At 48.6% G+C, this 26363-nt stretch overlaps 1 protein-coding gene across 1 annotated transcript in view; it reads right to left on the bottom strand.

Annotated features, from left to right (window-relative positions):
• LOC115553642 (CUB and sushi domain-containing protein 3-like) overlaps positions 1–26363 on the bottom strand; it is a 251189-nt gene that overhangs the window by 15035 nt on the left and 209791 nt on the right. Inside the window, 6 exon segments of the mRNA XM_030370072.1 lie at positions 3801–3912; positions 5932–6005; positions 8899–8914; positions 8916–9073; positions 14676–14849; positions 23226–23408. Coding sequence (XP_030225932.1) covers positions 3801–3912; positions 5932–6005; positions 8899–8914; positions 8916–9073; positions 14676–14849; positions 23226–23408 — 717 coding nt within the window.

Genomic DNA, 26363 nt, shown 5'->3' on the forward strand with positions numbered 1-26363 from the left:
TAAAGTTTTCTGTTTTCTGTTCAGTTTGATACCAAATCATCCTGAAGTGATTTGTCATTACGGGGAGAACTTGTTGTGTTTTGAATCCGCCACAGGATTCCTCAAGCGAGACCGGGGGGAAAAACAACAATTTCATCAGCCGCGGTTATGGTATATTTATGTTGATTTCAAATCCTACAGAACTACAACACTCTCTCCCTCTCTACTCCCCTCAACATGGCGGAGTATCGCCCCAGAAAAAACCTCAGCTGATGCGTTCTGACGAACGAGCCCCCTAGCAATAGACTTGCTTTCTAGAGAGCACCAGAATAAATACTGATAGAAAAAGGCTCAGCCTCGGAAGAGGTTTGTGATCTGCATTGAGAGAGCGTTGTTGATTCAGGTGGCCGTGCGCGGGCGGGCGGTCGGTCGGGAGGGCGGTGCGAGCGGAGCAGTTGGTGTTCTTCCTGGATGCCGTACCCCCACCTACACCGCCATTGCAAAAGATGACTGGCCGCATTATTCATGCCGACCTCCCGCTTGCAATCTGTGTTTACGTTGCATGCCGCGGAAAATAACGAATACATGTCGTGTAGAGCGAAGAACAACAACAAGAAGAGAGAGGAGAAAAAAATAAAGAGAACTGGCAGGAAGAGAAACAACAGTGACGCAGAGGAATCCAAAAACAACGAAGAGCGGGAACAGCCTTCCTCCCACTCCCACTCCGAGCCGACGTGTCCAGAATGTGTTTCAGGCGACGGAGCCTCGTGTTTGGAGCCGCCGAGATCCGTGTTACGCGACGCCACGGGGACCGGCGTCCTACATCCATCGCCTCTCAAGGGCCCGCAGAAGACATGGAAGGTCAGTCGGCCCTTTTAGCAGTCCGAGGGCCATTCGCGGCTCAGACAAACACCCGATGCCCCTGAGACTCGGTTGCTGAGCCGCTTTGAGCGTGCGGATCAGAGAGGTATCCGGAGTCAAGTCCTCGCCGAATGCGATGGGAAGGCATGGGAAGCGATTGGGCGGCATGTAGCTCGGGAGGTAGAGCGGGTTGGCTGGTAACCGCAAGGTTGCGAGTTCCGATCCTCCTAGATGAGTGTAGAGGTGTCTCTGAGCCAGGCACCTCAGCCTAACTAATCCCGACGAGCTGGCTGTCACCTAGCATGGCTGACGCCGCCGTCGGTGTGTGAATGTGTGCATGACAGGGTGAATGCAAGATTGTACAGCGCTTTGAGTGGCCACTGGTTACAAAAAGGCGCTATATAATGCAGTCCATTTACCACGGAGGCAGGCTGGTTTCTGCCCGGCGACGCCAGCCTTCACACACGGCAGCGAGAACGACACACACATCTGTGTGTCGGTAATCTGGGTCACCTTGCCGCGCTCATTTTAATATCCCCCCCGAAAAACATAAACAAACAAACACGCACACACGCTCAAACGGTGTGTAGGGCACGCAGGGAAGAGAGGGAACAGCAGCTAGGTGTGACATGTGTCTGTCACACCTGGGCGAGTGTGGGTGTGTGTGTGTGAAGGAAACTGGGTCAACGCAAACATGCTCCCCCCCTGCTGTGACCGTGTCTGTCGGCAACAGCCTTTTACAATCGATCATGTCCACTATCTATGTATAGGAATAAAAAAACACACAAACCCCTGGGCTCCACTTAAAGTGCTCCACGTCGTGCGGCATCTTCTGTCCGATCGTGACGGCTGCGTTGCCAAGACGATGCGAAAAAAGGGTGAGTGAATGCTTATGCCGCAACACTGAGGGTATCGGAGCTAAGGGGGGTAGCAGAAAAAGTCAAAGCGTCTTGAATATTTCATGCAGCTTCTTAACGGTTGTTTTGATGTCAATATGTGCCGTTGCCGGTGCGCTGAGCGGAGCGCTACCTGTGAACTTTGGTGATTTCTTCCATTAGATCGATTGAATTCCATTAAAGTGTAACAGTGTCCGCGGTAATCCCCCCTGAGCTCTTTCTGATACGGTAAGCAGCCGTGGGGGCTTCATACTTTAGGCAGAGTTTAAATGGCAGCCAAAGTCAATGTTCAATCTGCCTGAAAGGAATCTGAGAGGATTCCAAGATGACCCCAGGGTCCGACATACACACAGACTCTCTCTCTCTCTCTCACACACACACACACACACACACACACACACACACACACACACACACACACACACACACACACACACACACACACACACACACACACACACACACACACACACACTTGTAGAGACAGCAGTCAAATATGCAGCAATTCAAACAAACCCCACCGTACATAACCCACATAAATACACACGCAAACACACACACCCGCACACACCAACACCTTGAAGCGCACACACTCACACCCACCCACACACATACACCTTCAAGCGCACACACACACCCACCCACACACATACACCTTCAAGAGCACACACACACACACACACACACACACATACACCTTCAAGAGCACACACACACACACACACACACACACACACACACACACACACACACACACACACACACACACACACACACACACACACACTGGGCACAGTGCTTGAGGGATCAGGTGGACTGTGAAGTCTAGGTATTAGTGTTTCTGCCGGCTCAGCAGGAGGAAACTCTGCTGGGTATTACATCCTCGGCCTGGATAAGGAACCATACTGGACTAAATATCATTTGCATTCCCTCCAGCGGCCCGCACCAGTCTGTTGTTCCTTAACACCGCTTTACTGCGGGGCAGGCAGACTAAACCCTCAGAACGCACTGTAGGTCACCGCCCACAACACCTACTCAGACCGGGTCTAAACCAGGGGAGGCTGGGATGTGTAAAGGTGCCTTCCATGGCTGACTGACGTGAGTTCAAAACACACACAGAACCAGCCCCAGCTTAAAACATGCTATCGTCTTGGGACTGTACCACTAATCCATTGTTTGCAGGGGGCAAAGGTGAAATGATGAAGACTTTGAAAACAGCCCCCTCTGAGGCAAATTGCACCACGTTCTGGCGCCTGGCCCCTCCCCTTCCTGTAATGGCTCGCCAGCTTCCTCCGTAGGAATACACTGGAAGGAGTTTATTGTGTACTGGGGCTGACTGTGCCTTAAATGAAAACGCCTTCACGCCTTTACTTCCGATTCGAGTCCCATAAATGTTGATAACATCACACAATATCGTCACAACACAAAACAAACAGCCATCTATGGGGACCAAGTCTGGACCCGGACCAGGTTTTGACCAGGACCGGCTCTCGACCAGTACACGTTCGTGACCAGTACCAGGTCTGGACCAGGACTCCCTGTAAGAAGAATAAAAAACATGAATAAAACAAAAAATATTTTGGTTATTGAATACCCTGCCGGTCAGCCCCTGACCGGGGCTCCAGTGGTAGCGTTGGAGCCCAGGGCGTGGCACCCTGTCTGCCCAGCGCTCCGGCAGAAGGAAGAGCATCCATCCATCTCAACTTGGGGGGGGATGGGGGGGGGCGGGTGTCAGGGGAGCTTCCCTGATGGGTTCGCCCCCTGGTGGAGGGGGTCTTACCCAGGGACCCTTAATCAGGGGTGCCGCGGGCCCCGGGGGGGGGGGGTCGATTACTTATCGACCTGAAGGAGAGTTATCAGTTACATGTCTCCAGCAGAGGAGCTGAAGGCGGTGTGGGGAGTTGTGTGTGTTGTTGTGCGTCTGTGTGCGTCTGCGAGAGGGTCTGCGAGAGAGAGAGCGAGAGAGAGACTGAGAGAGAGCTTATGAGAAAGCAGCAGAAAGAGACAGTGAGAGAGAGAGAGGCTGTGAGCGAGCAGGAGAGAGAGAGGGCTAGCAGTACTTACGGACACATGTAGGCTGTGTTCCGCTCCAGGTGAGTTCTGCCAGACACAGTCTGGTGGTGGAGCCCTGGAGCAGGTGGCCCTGTTGACACTGGAACTCCACCCGGCTGCCCACCTGCTCAGCAGACAGACACACACACACACACGCACACACACACACACACACACACACATATATATAATGCAAGTCCACACCGGTGATGTCATTTGAAAATCATAAATAAAGCATGTGTGAATGCATGTGAGAATGTGTGTGCGTGAATTGGTTAATATGTCAGTGTGTATGCTTACATCTGTGTGAATTGTTAAATGTGGGAGTGTGTATGCGTGCATGTGTGTGAATTGGTAATTGTGAATATGTGTTCAAGTGTGTGAATTGGTGAACATGTCAGTGTGTATGTTTGCATTTGTGTTAACTGATAAATGTGTGTGTGTGTGTGTGTGTGTGTGTGTGTGTGTGTGTGTGTGTGTGTGTGTGTGTGTGTGTGTGTGTGTGTGAGTGTGTGTGTGTGTGTGTGTGAATGTGTTTGTGTGTTCATGCATACGTGCATTTGGTTTTAGGCAATTGTTTCTGAATGTCCCAAGAGTACAATGTTTTTGGTGAATAAGATGGAGATGGATACAACATTATTTGTCAACATGAAATGGGACAGCTGCTGTGTTTCCCAGCCAATTAACTGTGTTTATAATATTAAACATGGTTTAATTATATAAACACGGTTTAAGTTGGCGCCCAAGACGGGAAACGCGAACACTATTCCCAACTGCTTTTTTCCTCACCCCAAACGCAAGCAGTCTTTTAACGATAAAATAACTTCTCTCTACTTTCTAAAATAGAAGTGCTTCCACCATGTCTGGTGACCATCGGGACAAGAGAGACACCAGCACAAAAAAATGGATCTCTGAGAGAAAGCGAAAGTGAAAGTAAAAGTGCAAGGGCGGTGAAAATAAAAAGAGCAACACAGGCTGTTGTCTCCGGTACACCCGGTCGGGATAAAACTTGGGAACACTTTTTTTGGTGTTTTCTGCACGTCCTTGCAGCCACATCTCGTCATCCAACGGAATAAACAATGACCGCGCGTGAGAGAGCCACCTGGGACTCCAGCTATAGATAGTCTCCAGTCGCCTGCAGTCCCCCTATCTACAGGCCCCTGGTGCCCACCTGCAGTGGCCATACCGCATCCCCAAGGATGCTACTCCCTCCCTGGGCTAAACACATACAGTGCTGGTCATCCTGGTTGAATATTTAAACCAGGACTATTTTAAATTGGAGCACAATGACGTGCTTGAGAGAAGGCTGAATGACTCTCTGATTAAAGTGTGCGGTTGTTACTACACTCTTCCAATTTTTATTTATAGTATTTACGTTTGAAGTCCTGCACACAGAAGAAAAGTGTGTGTGTGTTTGTGTCTGGGTGTACGCGTGTGTGTATGTACGCGCGCGTGTGTGTGTGTGTGTGTGTGTGTGTGTGTGTGTGTGTGTGTGTGTGTGTGTGTGTGTGTGTGTGTGTGTGTGTGTGTGTGTGTGTGTAACGTCGAGGAGATCCACGTCCGTACTGGAAAAACAGGGCGCGCTCAACATGGGCGTTGTATGACAACAGTGCCGCACGGCGAAAGTACCAAGAGAAGTGTGGGGTGCAAAGTTAAACCGAGTGGGCGGGGAGAACACCCACCACTTCCCTGTTGCTCGGCTCCTTCATAAGGACCCCAGTCAAGTGAAATTAAGTGGAGTGGATTAAAGGGGCTTTCAGAGCGAGGACCCCTTGCGGCTGACAGGAGGGGGAGTGACTACATGTTGACGGAGGGAAGAAAGAAGGGTAAAAAATAACTAGGCCACGGCTCTGTTGTTCGTCACCTCAAGGTGAACGTTGATTGAGAAAAAAGAAAAAGAAAGGATAACCTCGACGTTACAGACAGGGCCGACTAGCACGTGGAGGCAGACGTGAGCTCCTCCGGATCAATCTACCTCCACGTGCTGAAGGTGATGTGGGGAGCAGTCCATCTTTGTGAGGTTTTGCGAGAGAGAGAGAGAGAGAGAGAGAGAGAGAGAAGGACCCCACCCTCCTGATTCCCCCCCCCCCCCCCCTCTCATCGACCATGGTCTCCCCGGGAGACGGCGCCGTGGTGTGCGTACCTTGAACCCGGTGGTGTAATTCATGAAGCCATGCTGCGGCGTGCCCGGGTTCTCACAGCTGGTCCTGGACGGCTCTGGAAAAGAAGGGCAGACTTATCAGGTCCCCGCACAACAGGACGCCGGTAGAGCCGGCTGCGAGAAGGCGCGGGGGGGGTCCCGGGGGGGAGGGGTTCTGAGGGGTTCTGCCAGGGCCCCGCTAAATAGTTCATGCTGTCAATTACCGCCGGCGAGACACAAGGCCCTAATGGCGCTGTTAGCCCTGTGGTAATTCCAGTCAGGGTCAGCCAATGAACTCCTAATCTAGTGCCGGGCTATGTGTAGTCAACGGTGGTGTCACTCGCTCACGGCCAGGGCTGCCACGGCCTGCTGGTGGCTGTAGGGTTGTTGTTCCTAGGGCCGTTGGCTACACGGGTGAGTTGTAGTTCTGGTGTTGTTATTGATTTGATTTGCTTGAATGGTAGTTCTGGTGTTATCGATAAGGTAGAGCTAGTATTACTGACTAGGTTGAGTTGTAGTTCTAGTGTTGGCTATACGGTTGAGTTGTAGTTCTGGTGTTGGTATCTATTTGATTTGGTTGAGTTGTAGTTCTGGTGTTATCGATAAGGTAGAGCTAGTATTACTGACTAGGTTGAGTTGTAGTTCTAGTGTTGGCTATACGGTTGAGTTGTAGTTCTGGTGTTGGTATCTATTTGATTTGGTTGAGTTGTAGTTCTGGTGTTATCGATAAGGTAGAGCTAGTATTACTGACTAGGTTGAGCTGTAGTTCTAGTGTTGGCTATACGGTTGAGTTGTAGTTCTGGTGTTGGTATCTATTTGATCGAGTTCTAGTTCTAGGTGTTACCTAGGTATTTTTTTCCAGATCCAGTGTTGTTACCCACATGGTTTAGTTGTAGCTCTAGACTCACTGATTAGGTTGTAGTTCTAGTGTTACATATATGTTGAGTTGGAGTTATGATGTCACCTATAAGGTTGAGTTGTAGTTTTATTTTTACACATAATGTTGAGTTGTAGTTATATTGTTATACATAATGTTGAGTTGTAGTTATGTTGTTATTCATAAAGTTTAGTTGCAGTTATATTGTTATACATAATGTTGAGTTGTAGCTATATTGTTATATATAATGTTGAGTTGTAGATCTAGTGTTATATATGAGGTTGAGTTGTAGTTATATTGCTATATATAATGTTGAGCAGTAGTTATATTGTTATACATAACGTTGAGTTGTAGTTATATTGTTATATATAATGTTGAGTTGTAGTTAGAAATAATGTTGAGTTGTAGTTCTAGTGTTATATATGAGGTTGAGTTGTAGATCTGGTGTTATATATGAGGTTGAGTTGTAGCTCTAGTGTTATATATAAAGTTGAGTTGTAGCTCTAGTGTTATAGATGAGGTTGAGTTGTAGCTCTAGTGTTATAGATGAGGTTGAGTTGTAGCTCTAGTGTTATAGATGAGGTTGAGTTGTAGCTCTAGCGTTATATATATTGTTGAGTTGTAGCTCTAGTGTTATAGATGAGGTTGAGTTGTAGATCTATTGTTATAGATGAGGTTGAGTTGTAGCTCTAGTATTATAGATTAGGTTGAGTTGTAGATCTAGTGTTATATATAATGTTGAGTTGTAGCTCTAGTGTTATATATAATGTTGAGTTGTAGATCTAGTGTTATAGATGAGGTTGAGCTGTAGATCTATTGTTATAGATGAGGTTGAGTTGTAGCTCTAGTGTTATAGATTAGGTTGAGTTGTAGATCTAGTGTTATATATAATGTTGAGTTGTAGCTCTAGTGTTATATATAATGTTGAGTTGTAGATCTAGTGTTATAGATGAGGTTGAGCTGTAGATCTAGCGTCATAGATGAGGTTGAGTTGTAGGTCTAGTGTTATAGATGAGGTTGAGTTGTAGCTCTAGCGTTATATATAATGTTGAGTTGTAGCTCTAGTGTTATAGATGAGGTTGAGTTGTAGCTCTAGTGTTATAGATGAGGTTGAGTTGTAGCTCTAGCGTTATATATATTGTTGAGTTGTAGCTCTAGTGTTATAGATGAGGTTGAGTTGTAGATCTATTGTTATATATGAGGTTGAGTTGTAGCTCTAGTGTTATAGATGAGATTGAGTTGTAGATCTAGTGTTATAGATGAGGTTGAGTAGTAGCTCTAGTGTTATATATAATGTTGAGTTGTAGATCTAGTGTTATAGATGAGGTTGAGCTGTAGATCTAGCGTTATAGATGAGGTTGAGTTGTAGGTCTAGTGTTATAGATGAGGTTGAGTTGTAGCTCTAGCGTTATATATAATGTTGAGTTGTAGCTCTAGTGTTATAGATGAGGTTGAGTTGTAGCTCTAGTGTTATAGATGAGGTTGAGTTGTAGCTCCAGTGTTATAGATGAGGTTGAGTGGTAGCTCTAGTGTTATAGATGATGTTGAGTTGTAGATCTAGTGTTATAGATGATGTTGAGTTGTAGATCTAGTGCTATAGATGAGGTTGAGTCGTAGCTCTAGTGTTATATATGAGGTTGAGTCGTAGCTCTAGTGTTATAGATGAGGTTGAGTTGTAGCTCTAGTGTTATAGATGAGGTTGAGTTGTAGCTCTAGTGTTATAGATGAGGTTGAGTTGTAGCTCTAGTGTTATAGATGAGGTTGAGTTGTAGATCTAGTGTTATAGATGAGGTTGAGTTGTAGCTCTAGTGTTATAGATGAGGTTGAGTTGTAGCTCTAGTGTTATAGATGAGGTTGAGTTGTAGCTCTAGTGTTATAGATGAGGTTGAGTGGTAGCTCTAGTGTTATAGATGATGTTGAGTTGTAGATCTAGTGTTATAGATGATGTTGAGTTGTAGATCTAGTGTTATAGATGAGGTTGAGTCGTAGCTCTAGTGTTATATATGAGGTTGAGTCGTAGCTCTAGTGTTATAGATGAGGTTGAGTCGTAGCTCTAGTGTTATAGATGAGGTTGAGTTGTAGTTCTGTCTTACCTATGCATCGGGGGGGGCGCTCCGCTCCAGGTGCCGTCCTCCTGACAGAGGCGGGTGGTGGAGCCCACCAACAGGAGGGGGGGGCCGCAGCTGTACGACACCTCAGACTTGAAGATGAAGCTCCGGCCCTCCCTCCGTCCCCGGGCCAGGGTGCCCGGGTCCCCGCAGAACTTGGCTGCGAAGGAAAGAGACGGCACTGCTTGAACAGATTGATTACACAGGGCTTTGTCTTCGTCTTTATCGCTAAATAGTATTCACTGCCATTAAAAGACTGTATGGACCGGGTGAAAGGTTGCAGCCAGGAATCTGTTATTATTAATCTATTATCTATCATTATATTCATGAATTCATGAAACTTCATGAAATCAGACATGAAACATTTAACATGAAAATTCCTGAAACGAAATGGTTGACATGGAGGGCAGTTGGTGGCGGTGAGCGGCTAAGATGGCCGACATAGCGTTGACCACGCATAGCCGCCGTCGTCCCAGGTCAGGGGGAGATAATTCACGACAACCATTGCAGATAAAACAGGTCTTATTGTTTCCTCCCCAACACATAGTTCCTTGATCAGGATTGTGTTTTATGGCATCCCGACCACATTAAACACCTCATTTCAAGATCGGATTAATCCATCCGGCCCGGCCCTTATTTATTCCCCCGCCGTTAACCTCGACAGCTGGTGGCTATGCCCGGTGAGGGGAGAAGCAATCGCCGGGTGGCAGCGATGGTCGTCGGGGGTGGCGGAGGTCACGGCACTCTCTAATTTAAATCTTAATAATTTCCCGCTGAGAAGCTCATTCTTTTCACTTCAGTGTTCGTGTTTTGACGTTCTAGCTTCATTGTTAGATCCTTTAACTAGCCTTAGGTTTCAATTGACTAATACACATTCTTATGAAATGATTTTGTTTTGTGGTCACTCTTTAAACCGTCTTTGAGTATCTACAAAAGCGCTAGATAAATCAAATGCATTATTATTATTAATAGTCGGCAAAGGCTTTGCTTTTACTTTGCCGTGGGGGAGCTTCACAGACTGGCCACGGGAGTGATAGTGGGGGGGGTGGGGGGATGAGAGAAACGCTAGATAAAAGAGGCAGGTAGAGAAGGGTCACACAGCCGACCAGCCGGGCAGCTTGGAGCGAGGCAGCGGCACGCGGCTGCAGGCTGCTTCTGGGTCATAATAACAGAGCCGGCCCCCGGGAGACCACACATCTGTTGGCGTGCTAAGGCCTGGAGTCAGAGATAAGTTCTCCTACCGTCTCACCACCATCATCCAAGACACCAGAGCGAGGGGGAGAGGGGGACGATCGGGGGGGGGGGGGGGAGAGAGGGGCTTCAAGCAGACTCCCTCCCCCCCCCAAAAAAAGAAACGAGATATTGAGGCGAGCGCTGAACGATTGGGGAGAGAGGGGGCTTCAAGCAGCCCCCCCCCCCCCCCCCCCCCCAAGAAACGAGAGAGCGAGGGCGAGAGAAGGAAAGGTGGGGGAGAGAGAGGGGGGCATGCGGGGAGAAGAGGGGGCTTCAAGCAGACCCCCCCCCCCCCTCACACCTGCATGATATGGGAGAGCGAGGGCGAGAGAGGGACAGGTTGGGGGAGAGTAGGCTTCAAGACACAACAGAGAGACGGGTGGGGGGGTGAGGGGGCTTCAAGCAGCCTCCCCCCCCCCCCCCCCCCTCTGGCTCGATGGATACCAGCTAAACTACCATAGTTTAGAGACCCGTGGAGAACAAGACACATCTCAGACGATGGCATAAATGGCCTGCGAGGACCGTTATCTCCGCCCCGGAATCTACGTATTCACAGACCCTCTTGCGCCGGCTAAGACCTTGTCATTATTTTTTTTCCCCCTGTGCTGCATCACCCTCGGCGGTGAGGCGTGCGTCTCCAATCCGCCCAACGAGATCGCTCCAGGTGAACACGCACACCTTGTTTGATGAGCCAACAAATAAAGATGCAAATGAGGACTCCGGCTGGAGCGGGACGTGACGCTTGTCTGACACTTCTAACCGCGTCTTGGTATTCGGACGACGCGCGCCGGTGACAATGGCGGCCGGCGCTGATGTGCACATCACTCACAAAGCTTCAAGGCTTCGAGGCTGAGGCGAGTGCACAGTTTTATAGAAATATGAAAGAGACGGAGGCAAGACCAAAGCAAGCTCGGAATATTTGATGCCTGTAAGAGCAGGCGAGAGAGAGAGAGAGAGCGAGTGCGACACACATATATACACCCACACAAAATCAGAGATCGAGATAGAGGAGAGGAGAGGGACTGACGGACGACGAGAGAGGCAGGCAGTGATGGAGGGGGAGAGAGAGAGAGAGAGAGAGAGAGAGAGAGAGAGAGAGAGAGAGAGAGAGAGAGAGAGAGAGAGTAAGAGAGTGGGAGAGAGCAAGAGCGAGAGAGAGAGAGAGAGAGAGAGAGAGAGAGAGAGAGAGAGAGAGAGAGCGAGAGAGAGAGAGAGAGCAAGAAAGAGTGAGAGAGAGCGAGAGTGAGAGAGAGAGAGAGGCAGACAGACGGACAAAGAGAAAGGGACAGACAAAGAGAGACAGACGCACCGATTGCCCTGGCACTTTCTTGCCGTTCCATTGGCTCCTTCCTTGATAAATTATATATGCTTTAAAGCCTCTGTAGGCAGAGGACAAATTCAAAGTCGGGGACCAGAGTCTCTTCCCAGGGGAGCCAGGCAGCAGATATGTTCTGCTTCTCTCCCTCTCCCCCTGCTATCTCTCTATTCTCCAGCATGAACACGAGCCTAAAGTACAGTATGTACATGTTCCTTATCCAACCGTGTCCATACTGTAGCCGGGGCCTGCAAACCACCACAGGCTTCTACATGTTTTCAACACCCTGTAGATTACAAAAAGGACTGTTGGTCCCTGCAGATGGCAAGGACAAGAAAACATGCCCACGACACAGACCACCTGGCCTGTTTTATACATGAACGGGCTTCGTACAAAGAACCACATTGTGTATACATCTCACAGAGCCATTTGTGTCAGAGTAGATCTAATGAATATGGGGGTGAGCAAACGTTCTTGTATTAAAAAACAACAATATTTTCAGTTTCATGCGGCGGATCTCGTTGCCGAGAAAATCCCACAGGAGCCACCATCATTCCAGCGAGCGAATCGGCGTTCCCCTTTTCGTAATTGCTCCGAAAGCATTGATCCAGCCAGAAGCCAGACCTACTGCGGTGGCCCTACCGCCTGCACCTCTCCCCTCTTTGATGAATGTGTGGATCGGGGGAATACTGCTGAGCGGGGAGCGGGGAGCGCTATGCAGCCGCTGCCGGTTGGTGCGCGTGTGCGTCGGTAGCTATCGATACAGCCCCTCGACTAGGTGTCCGCGGGCCACCGCGTCTGTCGCAAATAACACTTTCCTGAAAATTCAACGCATGGATAATCCCCCCCCCCCCTCTCCATCCTGCCTCCCTTTGCCTCGGCAGCCCAGAGTGATTCATCTGGGGGAGTGTGGGGGGGTTTCACTGAGGGGTACAAAGCGCTGCAGAAGGCGGCCCCCGCCATCACGGACGCTACCGGGAGAGCCATCGCCCGCTTCGGGGGGGGGGGGGGGGGGGGGGGGGGGAGTGATCATTGATCAGCCCGGATGGTATTTACGCGGCTGCTTAATCTGTGTCAATTTCGCCCTTTTATTTCACACCCGAGTTTGGCCTATGTTAGTGACTGAGCAATGGAGCCATAAACTATAATTAATGCCCGCGAGTCATCTCACCCTCTCCACACGGGCCTCAGAGGACAGGATGGCACAGGGCACGCGAGACACTCACAGAGTGAGCTGCTGGGAGGGGAGGGCAGGACTGCTTGTGATGGGTCGGTGATGGTGTGTGGTGGTGGTGGTGGAGGTGGTGATGGTGGTGGTGGTGGCGGTGGTGATGGCGGTGGTGACGGCGGTGATGAAGATGGTGGTGGTGGTGATGTTGGTACTGGGTGGTGGTGGTGATGGTGGTGGTTGAGTGATGGTGGTAGGGTTGCTCATCACAATTAAAGGAGATGCTGTATAAAACACACACACACAGAGACACACACAAACACATAAATGCAATATGTTATAATATAGTATGTGTATGTTTGTTGAATTTATGCTCTTCGCCTCTTCGCAGAAGCACGCCAAACATAAGTAAAAGTACTGGGGAAGCCAGCATTGCCAAAGCCAACAGTTTCTGGGTTTGAAGCAAAAATAATAATAGCTATCACAATAATATCCATCTACAGATCTAGTTATTCAAATACTCTGTGCATGCCAATTAATGAAGACAACAATCCAGCCGATCATCTAACCAATCAGAAGTGTTGAACTAATTGGGAGAAGCCCATTCGCTTAATGTTGCCTTTAGAGCTTGAGTGAGTTTGGAAACCCACCAGCACCAAGAGACACAGCCGGCATCAACTAAAACGGAGCACTAAATGAGAAATACTCATCCAGCCTGGACGTTGGGGAGAGGGAAGCGTCCCAGGTTATTGGACGTAACCGTGAAGCGTGCTGTCCATACAGGACGGTCTGTTACCCAACTCACTCAATATGCATCCCAATGCATTGCTATAAACACCCGTCTCAATGTGAAGGATTTACTGTCCCTTCCGCTCCTCCTTTGTCAAATGAATGTCAGCTGAATGCTAAAGGCCAAGGCGAGACGGAGAGGGCCACTGGATGGAGCATGCCTCCCATGAATTATGAGGAGGGATTTGTTGGAGGATTCCTTAGTGACACATGATGCTCCCTTGTGCTATTAATTAAATGACCTCGCTCCTATTCTCCGTGGGCGGCAGTGAAATACGGACTCAGGTGTCCTGGGCCATTTCAATCCGCTGAGTATGAATACGGGAGGGAGAGGAGAGGACCGGGGCGTCAATACAGGCGTGGGGACACTACATTACACACACACAACACTACACTGCAATACACAGTTTGACGCGCACACATCCAATGACTCCTTTGACGCACACATCCGTTTGTTTGCAAGCAAGAACTCGGAATCCATTTAGGAGGAAAAGACACAGAATGACTTGTAATGATACAACTTTTGCTATTGATGCTAATAACAATAAAAAAAACTATGATTGGTGAACATTAATTTCCACAAATATATAGTTTTAACTTTTTCTGGTTGAGGCCATAATTCATTAATAATATAAAAAATATTTTTTTTGCCATCATCAACCCATCGTTATCCTCTCATCCTCGTCGTACAATCTTAATGATCATAAATCTTCATTATTGTCATCATCGCATAATCTTCAGCATCATATAATCTTAATTGTCATCATATAATCGTCATCATCCTCATCATATAATCTTCATCGCCATATAATCATCTTCACCACCATTGTATAATCATCATCCGAATATAATCTTTGTTTAATCTTCAACATCGTTTTATAATCTTCATCGTGTAATCTTCATCACGTCATTATGTGATTATCCACATCATCGTTTTACCATCATCATCATCATATACTCATCCACATCTTGATCCTGATTTTATAATCCTTATCTTTGTATATTCTTCCTCATCATCATACTTCTCATCTTATCAGTTCAGCCCCATTGTGTGTGTGTGTGTGTGTATGTGTGTGTGTGTGTGTGTGAGAGTGAGAGAGAGAGAGAGAGAGAATGTGTGAGTGTGTTTGCGTGTGAGTGTGAGTGTGAGTGTGTGTGGGAGGGTGTGAGTGTGTGTGAGTGTGAGTGTGAGTATGTGTGCATACACACGTACGTGCGTGCGTGCATGTGCGTGCTTGCATGCGAGTGGAGACTCACGTAGGCAGCGAGGCGTCTCTCCGCTCCAGGCACCCTTCCCCGTGCAGGTGAGGACGGCCGGGAAGGACAGCTCGTAGCCGGGCAGGCAGCGGTAGCTCACGCTGGCGCCCCACTCCAGGACCGTGCCCTCCCGCACGCCGTTGGGCACCGCGGGCGGGGTCGGGCACGTCACCACTGGGGAGGGAGAGGAGAGGACCGGGGCGTCAATACAGGCGTGGGGACACTACATTACACACACACAACACTACACTGCAATACACAGTTTGACGCGCACACATCCAATGACTACTTAGACACACACATCCAATGACTCCTTAGACGCACACATCCAATGACTCCTTCGACGCACACATCAAATGACTCCTTCAACGCACACATCCAATGACTCCTTCAACGCACACATCCAATGACATCTTCAACGCACACATCCAATGTCTCCTTAGACACACACATCCAATGACTCCTTAGACGCACACATCCAATGACTCCTTTGACGCACACATCCAATGACTCCTTTGACGCACACATCCAATGACTCCTTAGACACACACATCCAATGACTCCTTAGACACACACATCCAATGACTCATTCAACGCACACATCCAATGACATCTTCAACGCACACTTCCAATGTCTCCTTAGACGCAAACATCCAATGACTCCTTCAACTCACAAATTCAATGACTCCTTCAACGCACACATTCAATGACTCCTTCAACGCACACATCCAATGACTCCTTCAACTCACATTCAATGACTCCTTCAACGCACACATCCAATGACTCCTTCAACTCACACATCCAATGACTCCTTCAACTCACACATCCAATGACTCCTTCAACTCACACATCCAATGACTCCTTCAACTCACACATTCAATGACTCCTTCAAAGCACACATCCAATGACTCCTTAGACGCACACATTCAATGACTTCTACACATTAACAATTAAATGACTCTTCTAAAAGCACACATCCAATGACTTCGTCGACGTACACATTCAATGACTCCTTCAACGCACACATCCAATGACTCCTTAGAAGCACACATCCGATGACTCCTTAGACAGACAAATTCAGAGACTCCTCTGCATGACCACACACAGCGATGGTCCACTAGACCTCCACCACTGTGTTTCCTTGCACTAATGTGGCACAAGAGGCAATTAACCCGAATGCTTTGGTTTGGAGATAATGACTTTTATTCGAGGGGATGCAGCCATCGCGCAGAGATTGGTGGTGCTGTGGCCGTGGCGATCGTGATGCATCGTCGGGGACTGATTGTGCAGAGCGGAAACCAAACAAAAGTGTCCTACTTTACTAAAAGCGTTTATGAATAAACATAGCGCCATTTGTAAACACTCCTCGTCTCGCCCCTGAGAAAGTAATTATTTGTTTTTTACAACGTTTTACTATCGCTACCCCCATTCCATTTTCGTTTATTTTTTTTGTTGTTTTTTGTTTTGATATGTTTTTCGTTTTTGTAATGTATTTCTTCCATTAGTTAACGTTGAAATGGGCAAGGAATAATGGGCAACGACTGACTTGTTGTTCCAGGCAACATGCTTTGCATTGCATAACATTTACATACCAAATGTTGCAGGCTTAAATGTTGCAGTACAAACCGCCGCTTCAGAGCTGTACGTTTTCATAGGCTCGCACGCCGCGTGTGAAACCAGGTCTCTGGTGTACAGGCAATGTTCTTGGTTTTGAAGACAACATTGGGATTTTCTCCCCATGTTGTGTTATTGAGAAAAGTCTCTGAGTGTACGCCATCCTTCCCCACGATAAACACCAGAAAATAACCACGTCTTGGATCTGTGTAAACTTCAAACTTTCTGCTCGACAAACACAATAAATGCATGCATAATGCCGCTCAGTTTGCTCTGACACACTTGCGGATAATCCCGTGGGGAGGCAGATGGGATGTGAGTTTTGGTGACGTGAATAAATTACACCAGTTGTTTTATACCATTAGTGTCCTTCCTCTCTCCACTCAGTCACTCACAAACACACACACACAAACATACACTCACGCTAACACACAGACACACTCACACAAACATACACTCACGTACACAAACACAAACGCTGGTGGATGCAAGTAAGCTCTCGCTGCAAGCACATGACATGCCCCCCCCCCCCCCCCCCCCCCACATACACACTTTTGGACCACTTCCAACAGGAGATTGCGCAAACCCAAGGCAAGGTCCGGGCTCCACAGAGGCTCCTGTCTGACTAGATCAGGAGTTAAGTCCCTGGTTACTTCAACTGTCATGTTAACGCCGGAAAATCTCCCATGCCGGCTTTTTAGTGGAACAGACTTGCCATCACTTTCGCTCTCCGAGTACACGGCTTCCCTGGCACCGAGCTGTCCTGCGGGCGCACACAGCTGTGTTGGCGACCTGTTCCTGTTTGTTGCTTTAGGCAAGTGGCGTGCGATCACGCCGAAATTGAATTGGGGTCATCTTGAGAGAAGGTGAGGTCCCGAAGCACTGTGGGGAAAAGCCAATTTTCTCTCTGACCACATGGTCGACGGGCAGAGGTGTCTACATGCAACGTGTCGAATCGGTATTTTAACGAGAAGTGGCGGACTAAAGTTTGGAAATCGATCTGAACGACCTCGATCGAAAGCCAGCATCGATCGAAAGCAGGATGTCTGTGAGAGTTTGGGTGAGTGAGTGAGTGAGTGAGTGAGTGAGTGAGTGAGTGAGTGAGTGAGTGAGTGAGTGAGTGAGTGAGTGAGTGAGTGAGTGAGTGAGTGAGTGAGTGAGTGAGTGAGGAGAGAAAAGGATAGAGCAAGAGAGAGAGAGAGAGGAAGAGCGGAGGAAGAGTGGGGCAGAGAGAGAGAAACAGAGAGAGAGACAGAGATAGAGTGAAAGAGGGAGAGGGGGGAAGAGAGAGAGAGACACAGAGAGACAGGAAGAGAGCCAGAAAGAGAAGCAGATAGAGAGGAAGGGAGGGACACAGTGATCCTGAGTAAAAGCCCACGTGAGTGCAGTGTGGGGGAGAGGAGGGGCCGTGGCTGGGTAGCGGGGCTGGATGCCACCCAGAGGATCCCTTAGCAGCATTAGTGCCTCCCAGCTGAGCACACCAACCCTGGGATTCACACACACAATCCTGCTCGTGCCCAGGCTTAACACACTCTCAAAGTCTCAGCGTGCTGACACTAGTACGCACACACACACACACACACACACACACACACACACACACACACACACACACACACACACGTGTTCACACATGCACATGGGCAGGAACACACACACACAAACACACACACACACACAACATGCACGGCTGGTGCGTGCTATGATACGCTTAACCTTCCGTCTCTATTTTTAGTTGCATTACACTCCTTATGTCTACCCCGTCTCCCTTTCCCAATCCCTGTCTCCGTCTCTCTCTGTCCGTCACCCTCACTCTCTCTCTCTTTTCCTCTCTCTCCCTCTCTCTCTGTCTCTCACAATGTCCCTCTCGCTCTCACCCTCTCTTTCTGTCTCTCTCTCTCTCTCTCTCTACCTCTCCCTGTCTCTCACTCATTCTCCCTCTCTTTCTGTCTCTCTCCCTCTCTTTCTGTCTCTCTCTCTCTCTTTCTGTCTCTCACCCTCTCTTTCTGTCTCTCTCCCTCTCTTTCTGTCTCTCTCCCTCTCTCTCCGTCTCTCTCTCTCTCTCCCCTCTGTCTCTCTCTCAACCTCTGTCTCTCTCCCTCTCTCTCTCTCTCTCTCTCTCTCTTTCTCTCCCTCTCCATCTCTCTGTCTCTCTCTCTCTCACCCTCTGTCTCTCTATCTCTCTCTGCATCTATCTCCCTGTCTCTGTATCTCTCCGTCTGCATCTGCCAGCTCATATCCCGGTGGCACATCTTACAGCTCTGTGACTGAAGGCGTTGTGACGCGATCACATCTCTCACTCCGACTGAACAAACCTCTGACTTCAGACGGAGAGACGCGAGAAAGGGAGCAGAAGGAGACGAGGAAAGCATTGAAGCAGACATTGTTTCCAGTCGCAGATATACAAGGCCGAGAAGACACACTATTGTATGACTTTCTTTGCGAAACCTTTATGTGGGTTGTGAGTGAGTGACAGGGGATATAATGAAAGGAAAAGAATGCGGGAAACAGCGATAAGCAGCCACCTGTTTCATTATCCTGTAAGATGGGGAGAGTGATCGGAGATCAACCTAATGCTTTGTACGTATCGGGCACAAAGCTACGAGATCACCGTTATGTTCTCAATGAAATCCCCCAAAATATGATGAATACGATACAAAGGAATAGGGAGAGTTTACTAATGAAGGGGGGCATGTAGAGTTTAATGAAGAATCTAATTTGGCTGACGAAAGGAAATGGCAGTACTGCTGCATCGGGACACAAGGAACGAGTTGATTTTGAACTAAGTGTTAAAAGGCACGGCACGCGCCCGTTCCGTTGATGAAGACGTACCCAGGTCAAACACAAGACACTGCCGACGCCACTTCAAACTTCACTCTTGTTCCCTTACTTTATTAATGCACCCCGTGAGAGAAATAAATGAGAGAGGGCTGGTGGTGGTGGTGGTGGTGTTGGGGGGGGGCAGAGTGTGTGGGTGGGGGGGTTATCAGCCATGACAGACTCTCTCTCCAGCTGTACCACTAATGCACCGGGGGTCACAAAAGCAGCCGAGGGTGTATCTGCAGGCTGCAGTAGGGCCGAGCATGTCTGAATATGGGTGTGTGTGTGTCAAGACGAGAGTGCTCCTCACCTGGTTGAGTGAGCAAGTGAGCGTTTTGCGTTCAAACACAGCACACACACACACACACATGTGCATGAGACACTGCATGCTGCACACACACACACAAGCAGACACACATACAGTCACACACACACACACACACAAGCACACACCCGTCTCTGCATCAGCATGTGCGCAGAAGTACATGCACATGCAAAGACAAACGCATGCACGTGCATACTTGCACAAAAGTACACACACACACACACACACACACACACACACACACACACACACACACACACACACACACACACACACACACACACACACACACACACACACACACACACACACACCTGCCAGTCCTTGGCATTTGTCAGGCCTTCCCGACTTGAACGTGACACTTTAATAATGAGGAGCAGCCATAAAATATTAGCAATGTGTGCCAGCCCAGATGTTCTGCGCTTCGCCAGGACAAGGTCACCCAGGGGGGCTCAGCAGGCGAGGTGCGTGTTTTTTTAAAACTGCAGTGGCCATCACAACGGACCCGTGCCAAAGTAGACAGCGCGCGGGGGGGGGGGGGGGCAGCATTCGCTGGCCGTTCTAGAGAGGGAACCAGAAGCCCCTCTCTCCCACTACCCTGTCCCGCTGAAATGATGCGATACTGAAAGCGCCCTGATTCTAGTGCGCCCTTCACCATTCACTATCCCCTCAGGCCTCTCTCTCTGCATATCTCCAAGGCTGCCCCCCCCCCCCCCCCCCCATCATCAGTCGTTCTTTTCACACAAAACTAAGGTCTCTGTGTCGTAAGGTTGTCGCGTTTCAAGCACACAGCCGAATGGATCAATCAATCGGTCTTTGGTGCTTTCCCTCGCGCTGTCATGGTTACGAGACAGCTTCCCGCCTCATCCGAGAATCAAACACACTTTGATGAACCGCGAACCCCACGACATAAAGGCAGAGTTTCTTTTTTTTTTGCACCACTCCTGGCTATCGTTGATGCATTGTTTGTGCCTTCCACGTCCCACGGGCCGGCCGCGCAGAAAGCTGGCCCGCTGGTTCTGCCCCTGAGACGGGAGCACTGGAAACCGGTTCCCTAGCAACAACGTGCTGCTTGTGTTCTGCCTATTGGGCCCCCGCTCTCTGCGCCGCTCCGTCAGTCCTCCCACGCGACCGGAGCGCGGTGAGGCCCCCCCCCCCCCGCGGACCTGCAACGTCTACACCGTCGGCTCCCACCGGGACGTGGGGGTCGTGGCGTCGGTCTATCGGGGGGGGGGGGGGTTCCTTGTTTTGACGCGGGACCATAAAGCAGCCACTTTGTGTATGTTGTACGTCCTGGCACTTTATGTACTCACTTATTGTATGTTGTACATCCTGGCACTTTATGTACTCACTTATTGTATGTTGTACATCCTGGCACTTTATGTACTCACTTATTGTATGTTGTACATCCTGGCACTTTCTGTACTCACTTATTGTATGTCGTACATCCTGGCACTTTATGTACTCACTTATTGTATGTTGTACATCCTGGCACTTTATGTACTCACTTATTGTATGTTGTACGTCCTGGCACTTTATGTACTCACTTATTGTATGTTGTACATCCTGGCACTTTATGTACTCACTTATTGTATGTTGTACATCCTGGCACTTTATGTACTCACTTATTGTATGTTGTACGTCCTGGCACTTTATGTACTCACTTATTGTATGTTGTACGTCCTGGCACTTTATGTACTCACTTATTGTATGCTGTTAAAAATAGTACTTAGCATTGTGTAGCGACTTATCCTAGCTATCTTTGTTGTATACGGGGAATGGGTTAACCTAACTATTGTAAGTGCTTGGCACTTGGTTCTATGAACATCCTTTCTGTAGCGGCAGAGATATACTGTTGTTTCTCTTTCTTCTGACAAATGTACTCATTGTAGGTCGCTTTGGATAAAGGCATCTGCTAAATTCCCTAAATTTGAAAGTGTATCATCAAGCAAGATTGTCTGCAATGGACTGTGTTGTCAGTGTTGGCCGGCCAGAACACAACCTGTTCTGACATGTGCTTAAGCGTAACTTTGTGAATGAGATTAAGTGTGAGGGGGACCATTAGAGCGCTCCTCCCAGCAGGGGTGGGGGAGAAGTGGCCATCCATCATGGGGTACCAGACAGACGTCCACTAATTCCTGGCTCTCGGCCCACCACAGATGCATCTCTAGACACAGGTGTGGACACCAGCCCGGGGCGCATCCGCGATCAGATAACACTCAGAAGGCAGCTTGAAGACTTTCTTCATTTTCTACCTGTACCGCACCTTCCCGTCCGAGCCCGTAGCTATAGGAATGTTTGCTCTCGAGCGAAGTCCGTTAAAAAACATTAATGTTGCCATCGTTAAGTATATATCCATGTGGCCATCACAGGAGTGGATATCGTCAAAGAATTTTCATGTTAATGACCCGAACCAGGTGGTAGTGTGTGCGAGTTTGTTTCTTTGAGGGGGAGAGAGAGAGAGAGAGAGAGAGAGAGAGACAATAAAGAAAGGAGATACCAGAGACGCCAGGGTGCTTAAATATCCCCAGCCCCTAATGTATTGGAGTTCCCTAATGTCTTCGAAGTTCCCTCAACAGGAATGGGACGTGCATGTCACCTTGCTAATGCTAATCTCATTAGCTCACGGACACACTAATGTGCGCTCCACAGCAAACAAACAACAACATCAGCCTACTTTTCACCAAGGAAGACAATTCAGCGCCGCAGGCTAGCATTAGCGGGCCAGTCGCATGCTAGCAGGCCAGCCGCATGTCTCTTGAGTGCCGTGAGTCGTGTTTGTGAACGCAAGTGTGTTTGTGTACATGAGGTGATTTGTGTAAGTGAGTGTGATTGTGTACATGAGTGTGTTTGTGTACGCGAGTGTGTTTGAGTATGAGAGAGTTTTTGTGTACATGAGTGTGTTTGTGAGTGTGTTTTTGAACGCTTTTAACTTCAAATCTTTATTGATTTAACCTTTGTTCATCCAAGTGGGTTACCCCCTGTCAAACGCGGTTAAATCTTACAACAGAAACCGGAAGATGGGAAACCAGTCCACAAAAACCTCTCTGCTTTCCATGGATCTCCTCTGGGGTCACATGATGGAAAAACACATTGATGTGTAAATCCATGCGCCGGTTTTCTAAATCTGTTTGTTCCACACAGCGAGAGATTCCCCGTGAAGCATTGTGACGTCAAACCCATTCCCCTTTCAGACAGACATCTATTCTCGTTTGCTGAGGTCTAATAGAGCTGCAGCATGACAAAGCAACTCCAAGCGCTGATTTCCAATGGTGTCTGTAAACAACCAAGAATTGTTTTTTTACGAATATTTCACAATTTTGATTGGCATTTTCGCATTTTCGACTAAATATTGTTATTTTTTAACTGTTGTTGGGAACAAACCAAATCAGTGGGAACCGAAAAAACCATGTGCACGGATTCCAAATCCCTGCACACCGTTACTAAATCCGTTCGTACTGACAGATGCAAAGTAAAGTTTTGATTTGGGCTTGAGTCAGAAACAGTGGACATAGGCCAAAGTCCTCTCCTGAGAAGTTCAGGAATTTCTGAAAGTTACGGGGGGAAAGAGGCCCAACCAAGTAGGTTTACACACCAGCCTACCCGAGCAAACGTTATTCATCTATCTGTCATACATCTAGGTTGACACGCCCACTTGTGATGTCAGAAGAGGGAGAATTTTCCAAACGGCTTGTGACGGCTAATATCACTCACACCTGGTGGTTTAATATGCCACCTCTAAGAACAAAGGCCTTTTCCAAACACGTGGACGCCCTCGCCGACACACATACCTTGGCAGGCGGGCATGGCGCCACTCCAGGTGCCGTTGCTGGTGCACGCCCTGGTGACCGAAGGACCGCCGCCCACCATCACGTGACCCGGCTGGCACGCGAACGTCACGTTGTGGCCCACGGTGATGTCGTCGCCGAAGCGCAGCCCATTGGCTGGGACGCCCGGCTCGCCGCAGGTGATCACTGGGGGGAGGGAGGGAGAGAGAGAGAGAGAAGGGTGGGGGAGAAGTTTAGCGTGGGGATGAAGGAAGCTGCAGCAGTTGCAGTGTGCGTGAGGTCGTCATGGAAACAGAAGGTACACAAGCTGGGGAGTGGGGGAGGGGGGCGATGAGGGGGGGACCGGGGCGAAACCGCTGTTTACATAACCGCAGTTTACGGCGGTGTCAATGGCGATGTACATAGACGTAATGGGGCCCCTTAAACGCTGTTATTGGGGTGAATTGGCTTCTCGTCCGCTTTCCTGCTTATCAACGTCAGCCGAGTCAGGGCTTTTATTTAGAGCCCTGATCATTGAATATGTGGTGCATTCTGCTGTCCGATTATGGTACTTTTCTTGACAACAACTGTCTATAAAGACATTAAGGTCCATTTGGCTGGAAATAGACCGCCAACGCACAAAAACAAGCATGCACAACGTCTAAAACACACACACACACACACACACACACACACACACACACACACACACCAGACAAACAAACAAACACACTCCAGTTGACTGTGTATTTAAGAATCGTCTCTTAGTGTGACTCACTATTCTCTACACCGCTAAAAGCCGCCGGTCAACAGGGCAACGCCGGGTAAATGCATGCAAATGTTTCCTCATGTTTTGAAATCACACACTTTCCCCAGAGCAGTCGAATAAGATCACAATGTTCCCTATAAGAGGCATTATTACGGGGGCATTTGAGCTGCGGAGAATCTGAGCCATCTGGGGAAGCACCGGCCCTTCTTGATATGAGAACACTTGGGGATGCTGAATTATGATAGCGCTCCGAGCATGGCACAGACGGACCGTCTTATGGAGTGCATGTGCGTGTTTGTGTGTGCGTGCACTGCGAATAAGTGCCTGTGTGAGTGTGTGAGTGTGTGTGTGTGCGTGCACGGTGAATATGTGCCTGTGTGTGTGTTTTAGTGTGTGTGTGTGAGTGTGTGCGTAGGTACACTGCGATAATGAGCCTGTGTGTGTGTGAGGCTGTGTGTGTTTGTGCATGCGCTTGTGTGCTAGTGTGTATGTTTGTATGTGTGTTTGTGTGCGTCTGTGTCTGTGTGTGTGCGCCTCCGCGCTTGTGTGTGCGTACATGCGTGTGTGCTTGCATCTGCATGCGTGTGCGTGCATGTGCATGTGTGTGAGTGTGTGCGCCTGCGGACGTCTTGGGAGTTCCTTTTGACTGGTGAGCCCAATGCGCCACAGCCAAACACATTAGAGTGAATTAAGCATGACCCCGTGCACCGGGAACAGCAGCTGCATCCATAAAAGAGGCCTAATGAAATTTTCAATTGATATCAAGCAAAAGCGAAAGCAAAAGAAGGAACTCAAGGAGCCGAAAGAAGCACACCGGGGCCAGAGCAGGTTCGTGCGAGGCGAGAGTTATTCCGGCACACTGTCATATCCGTTAACCTTCCAGCTGAACAAAGAGTGAAAGCCGCTGCCTCGCCGCAGAGCGGAGCGACCTCGGTGCGGAGGGGAGAGACGTTGCAGTCTAATTGGACGATACGCAACGAGGCTCTCTGGCGCCGCAACGCTCCGGCGTCGGTCAACCTGAAATAGGTGATGCTAATCCCTCCAACAGCCCCAGGTGCTCCCCTTCTGTCGGAGAAATCCCCCCCCCAACAACAGAATCGGCCGAACTGCCGGAACAAGCAGATGCTGTCGGATTAGCATGAATAGAGAGTGAAGAATGGAAGAAGATCCATGGTGGGAGAAAACTGAACGTCTTCTCCACGCTGGGGTTACATGCTGCCTGCTGGAACGTACACGGCTCATTAGCTCATTAGCCGTTTGTTAGCATCCCTACTCCCTCAGCAGCTTCTGCAAAAGATTCCCCCCCTTGACCCCAAACCCATCTTACGCACTTACTGTATCTTGTACGTCCTTGCACTTAAAAATAGAACTTAGCATTCTGTAGCATCTTATTCTAGCTATCTTTTTTGCATACAGGGAATGGCTTAACGTAGCAATTGCTAGTGCTGGCACACAGACACCCATTGGCCGACACAACCAGGAGTCGACGGTATTAAGATTCAGGGTGTTATGTTGTCGACGCGGTGAACACAATTGAAATATATCCAATTATTCACACAGTGACCCTCCCAAGACAGGAGTAGTAGAGGCAGCTAACGACAGGAATCAAGTCCAGAGCACAGGGATATCTGTTCTTATTCACAGACAGCTCCCCCAACCGAGCTGGGACGGATGCTGAATAATGCTTTGATTTGGACTTGAGTATGTAACCATGGAAAAGTCCTCTACTGAGAAGTTCAGACTTTCTGAGAGTTACGAGGGAAAGAGGCCAATGTTGAACAGACTAGGTGATGCGGCTATGCAATGACCTGTAGAGCCTACTGCCCACCAGGTACGGTTGGCGGGTGGGCTTGGTAAACTTGTTCAGGCCTTCTCCCGGGTCTCAAGATCAAGGTGAACCTGACATGGCTCATTAACTCCGTAAGTAGGGCGTCAACTGCGACCGGCCATTAACGTCCGTCTACCGCTGGGTTAACGTTTTTCACAGCCGTAGCGTTCGACTTTCAACCCTCAAACTATTTTACTTTTATTCAGAGTGGCCCGGCATTTGGGGAAGCAAGGAAGCAAGTTGAAGGATGTGTATTTCTGTATTGTTTTTTTTGCATCCATCATCATTATTATACGACCCAATATAAGTAATTATCTCACTAGTCTAGTTGATCAGCCAAACACTATGAATCATGTCACGAGCACATTAGCTGTGGTTAGCTAGTACTAAAACCTGTTTATTTGTAGCTGAAATTGTTGTGAGTTCTACTTTGACAGTCTTTGCTGTTTTTACACTAATTTCTAGGGGTGTGACGATACACTCAGCTCACAAGACGAGACGAGACACGATATTGGGTTCACGAGAACGAGACGAGATTTTAAGAAAACTACAATGACAAAATATA

The sequence above is a fragment of the Gadus morhua genome, chromosome 11 (genome assembly GCF_902167405.1).
Source record: "Gadus morhua chromosome 11, gadMor3.0, whole genome shotgun sequence".
NCBI classification, from domain to species: Eukaryota; Metazoa; Chordata; class Actinopteri; order Gadiformes; family Gadidae; genus Gadus; species Gadus morhua.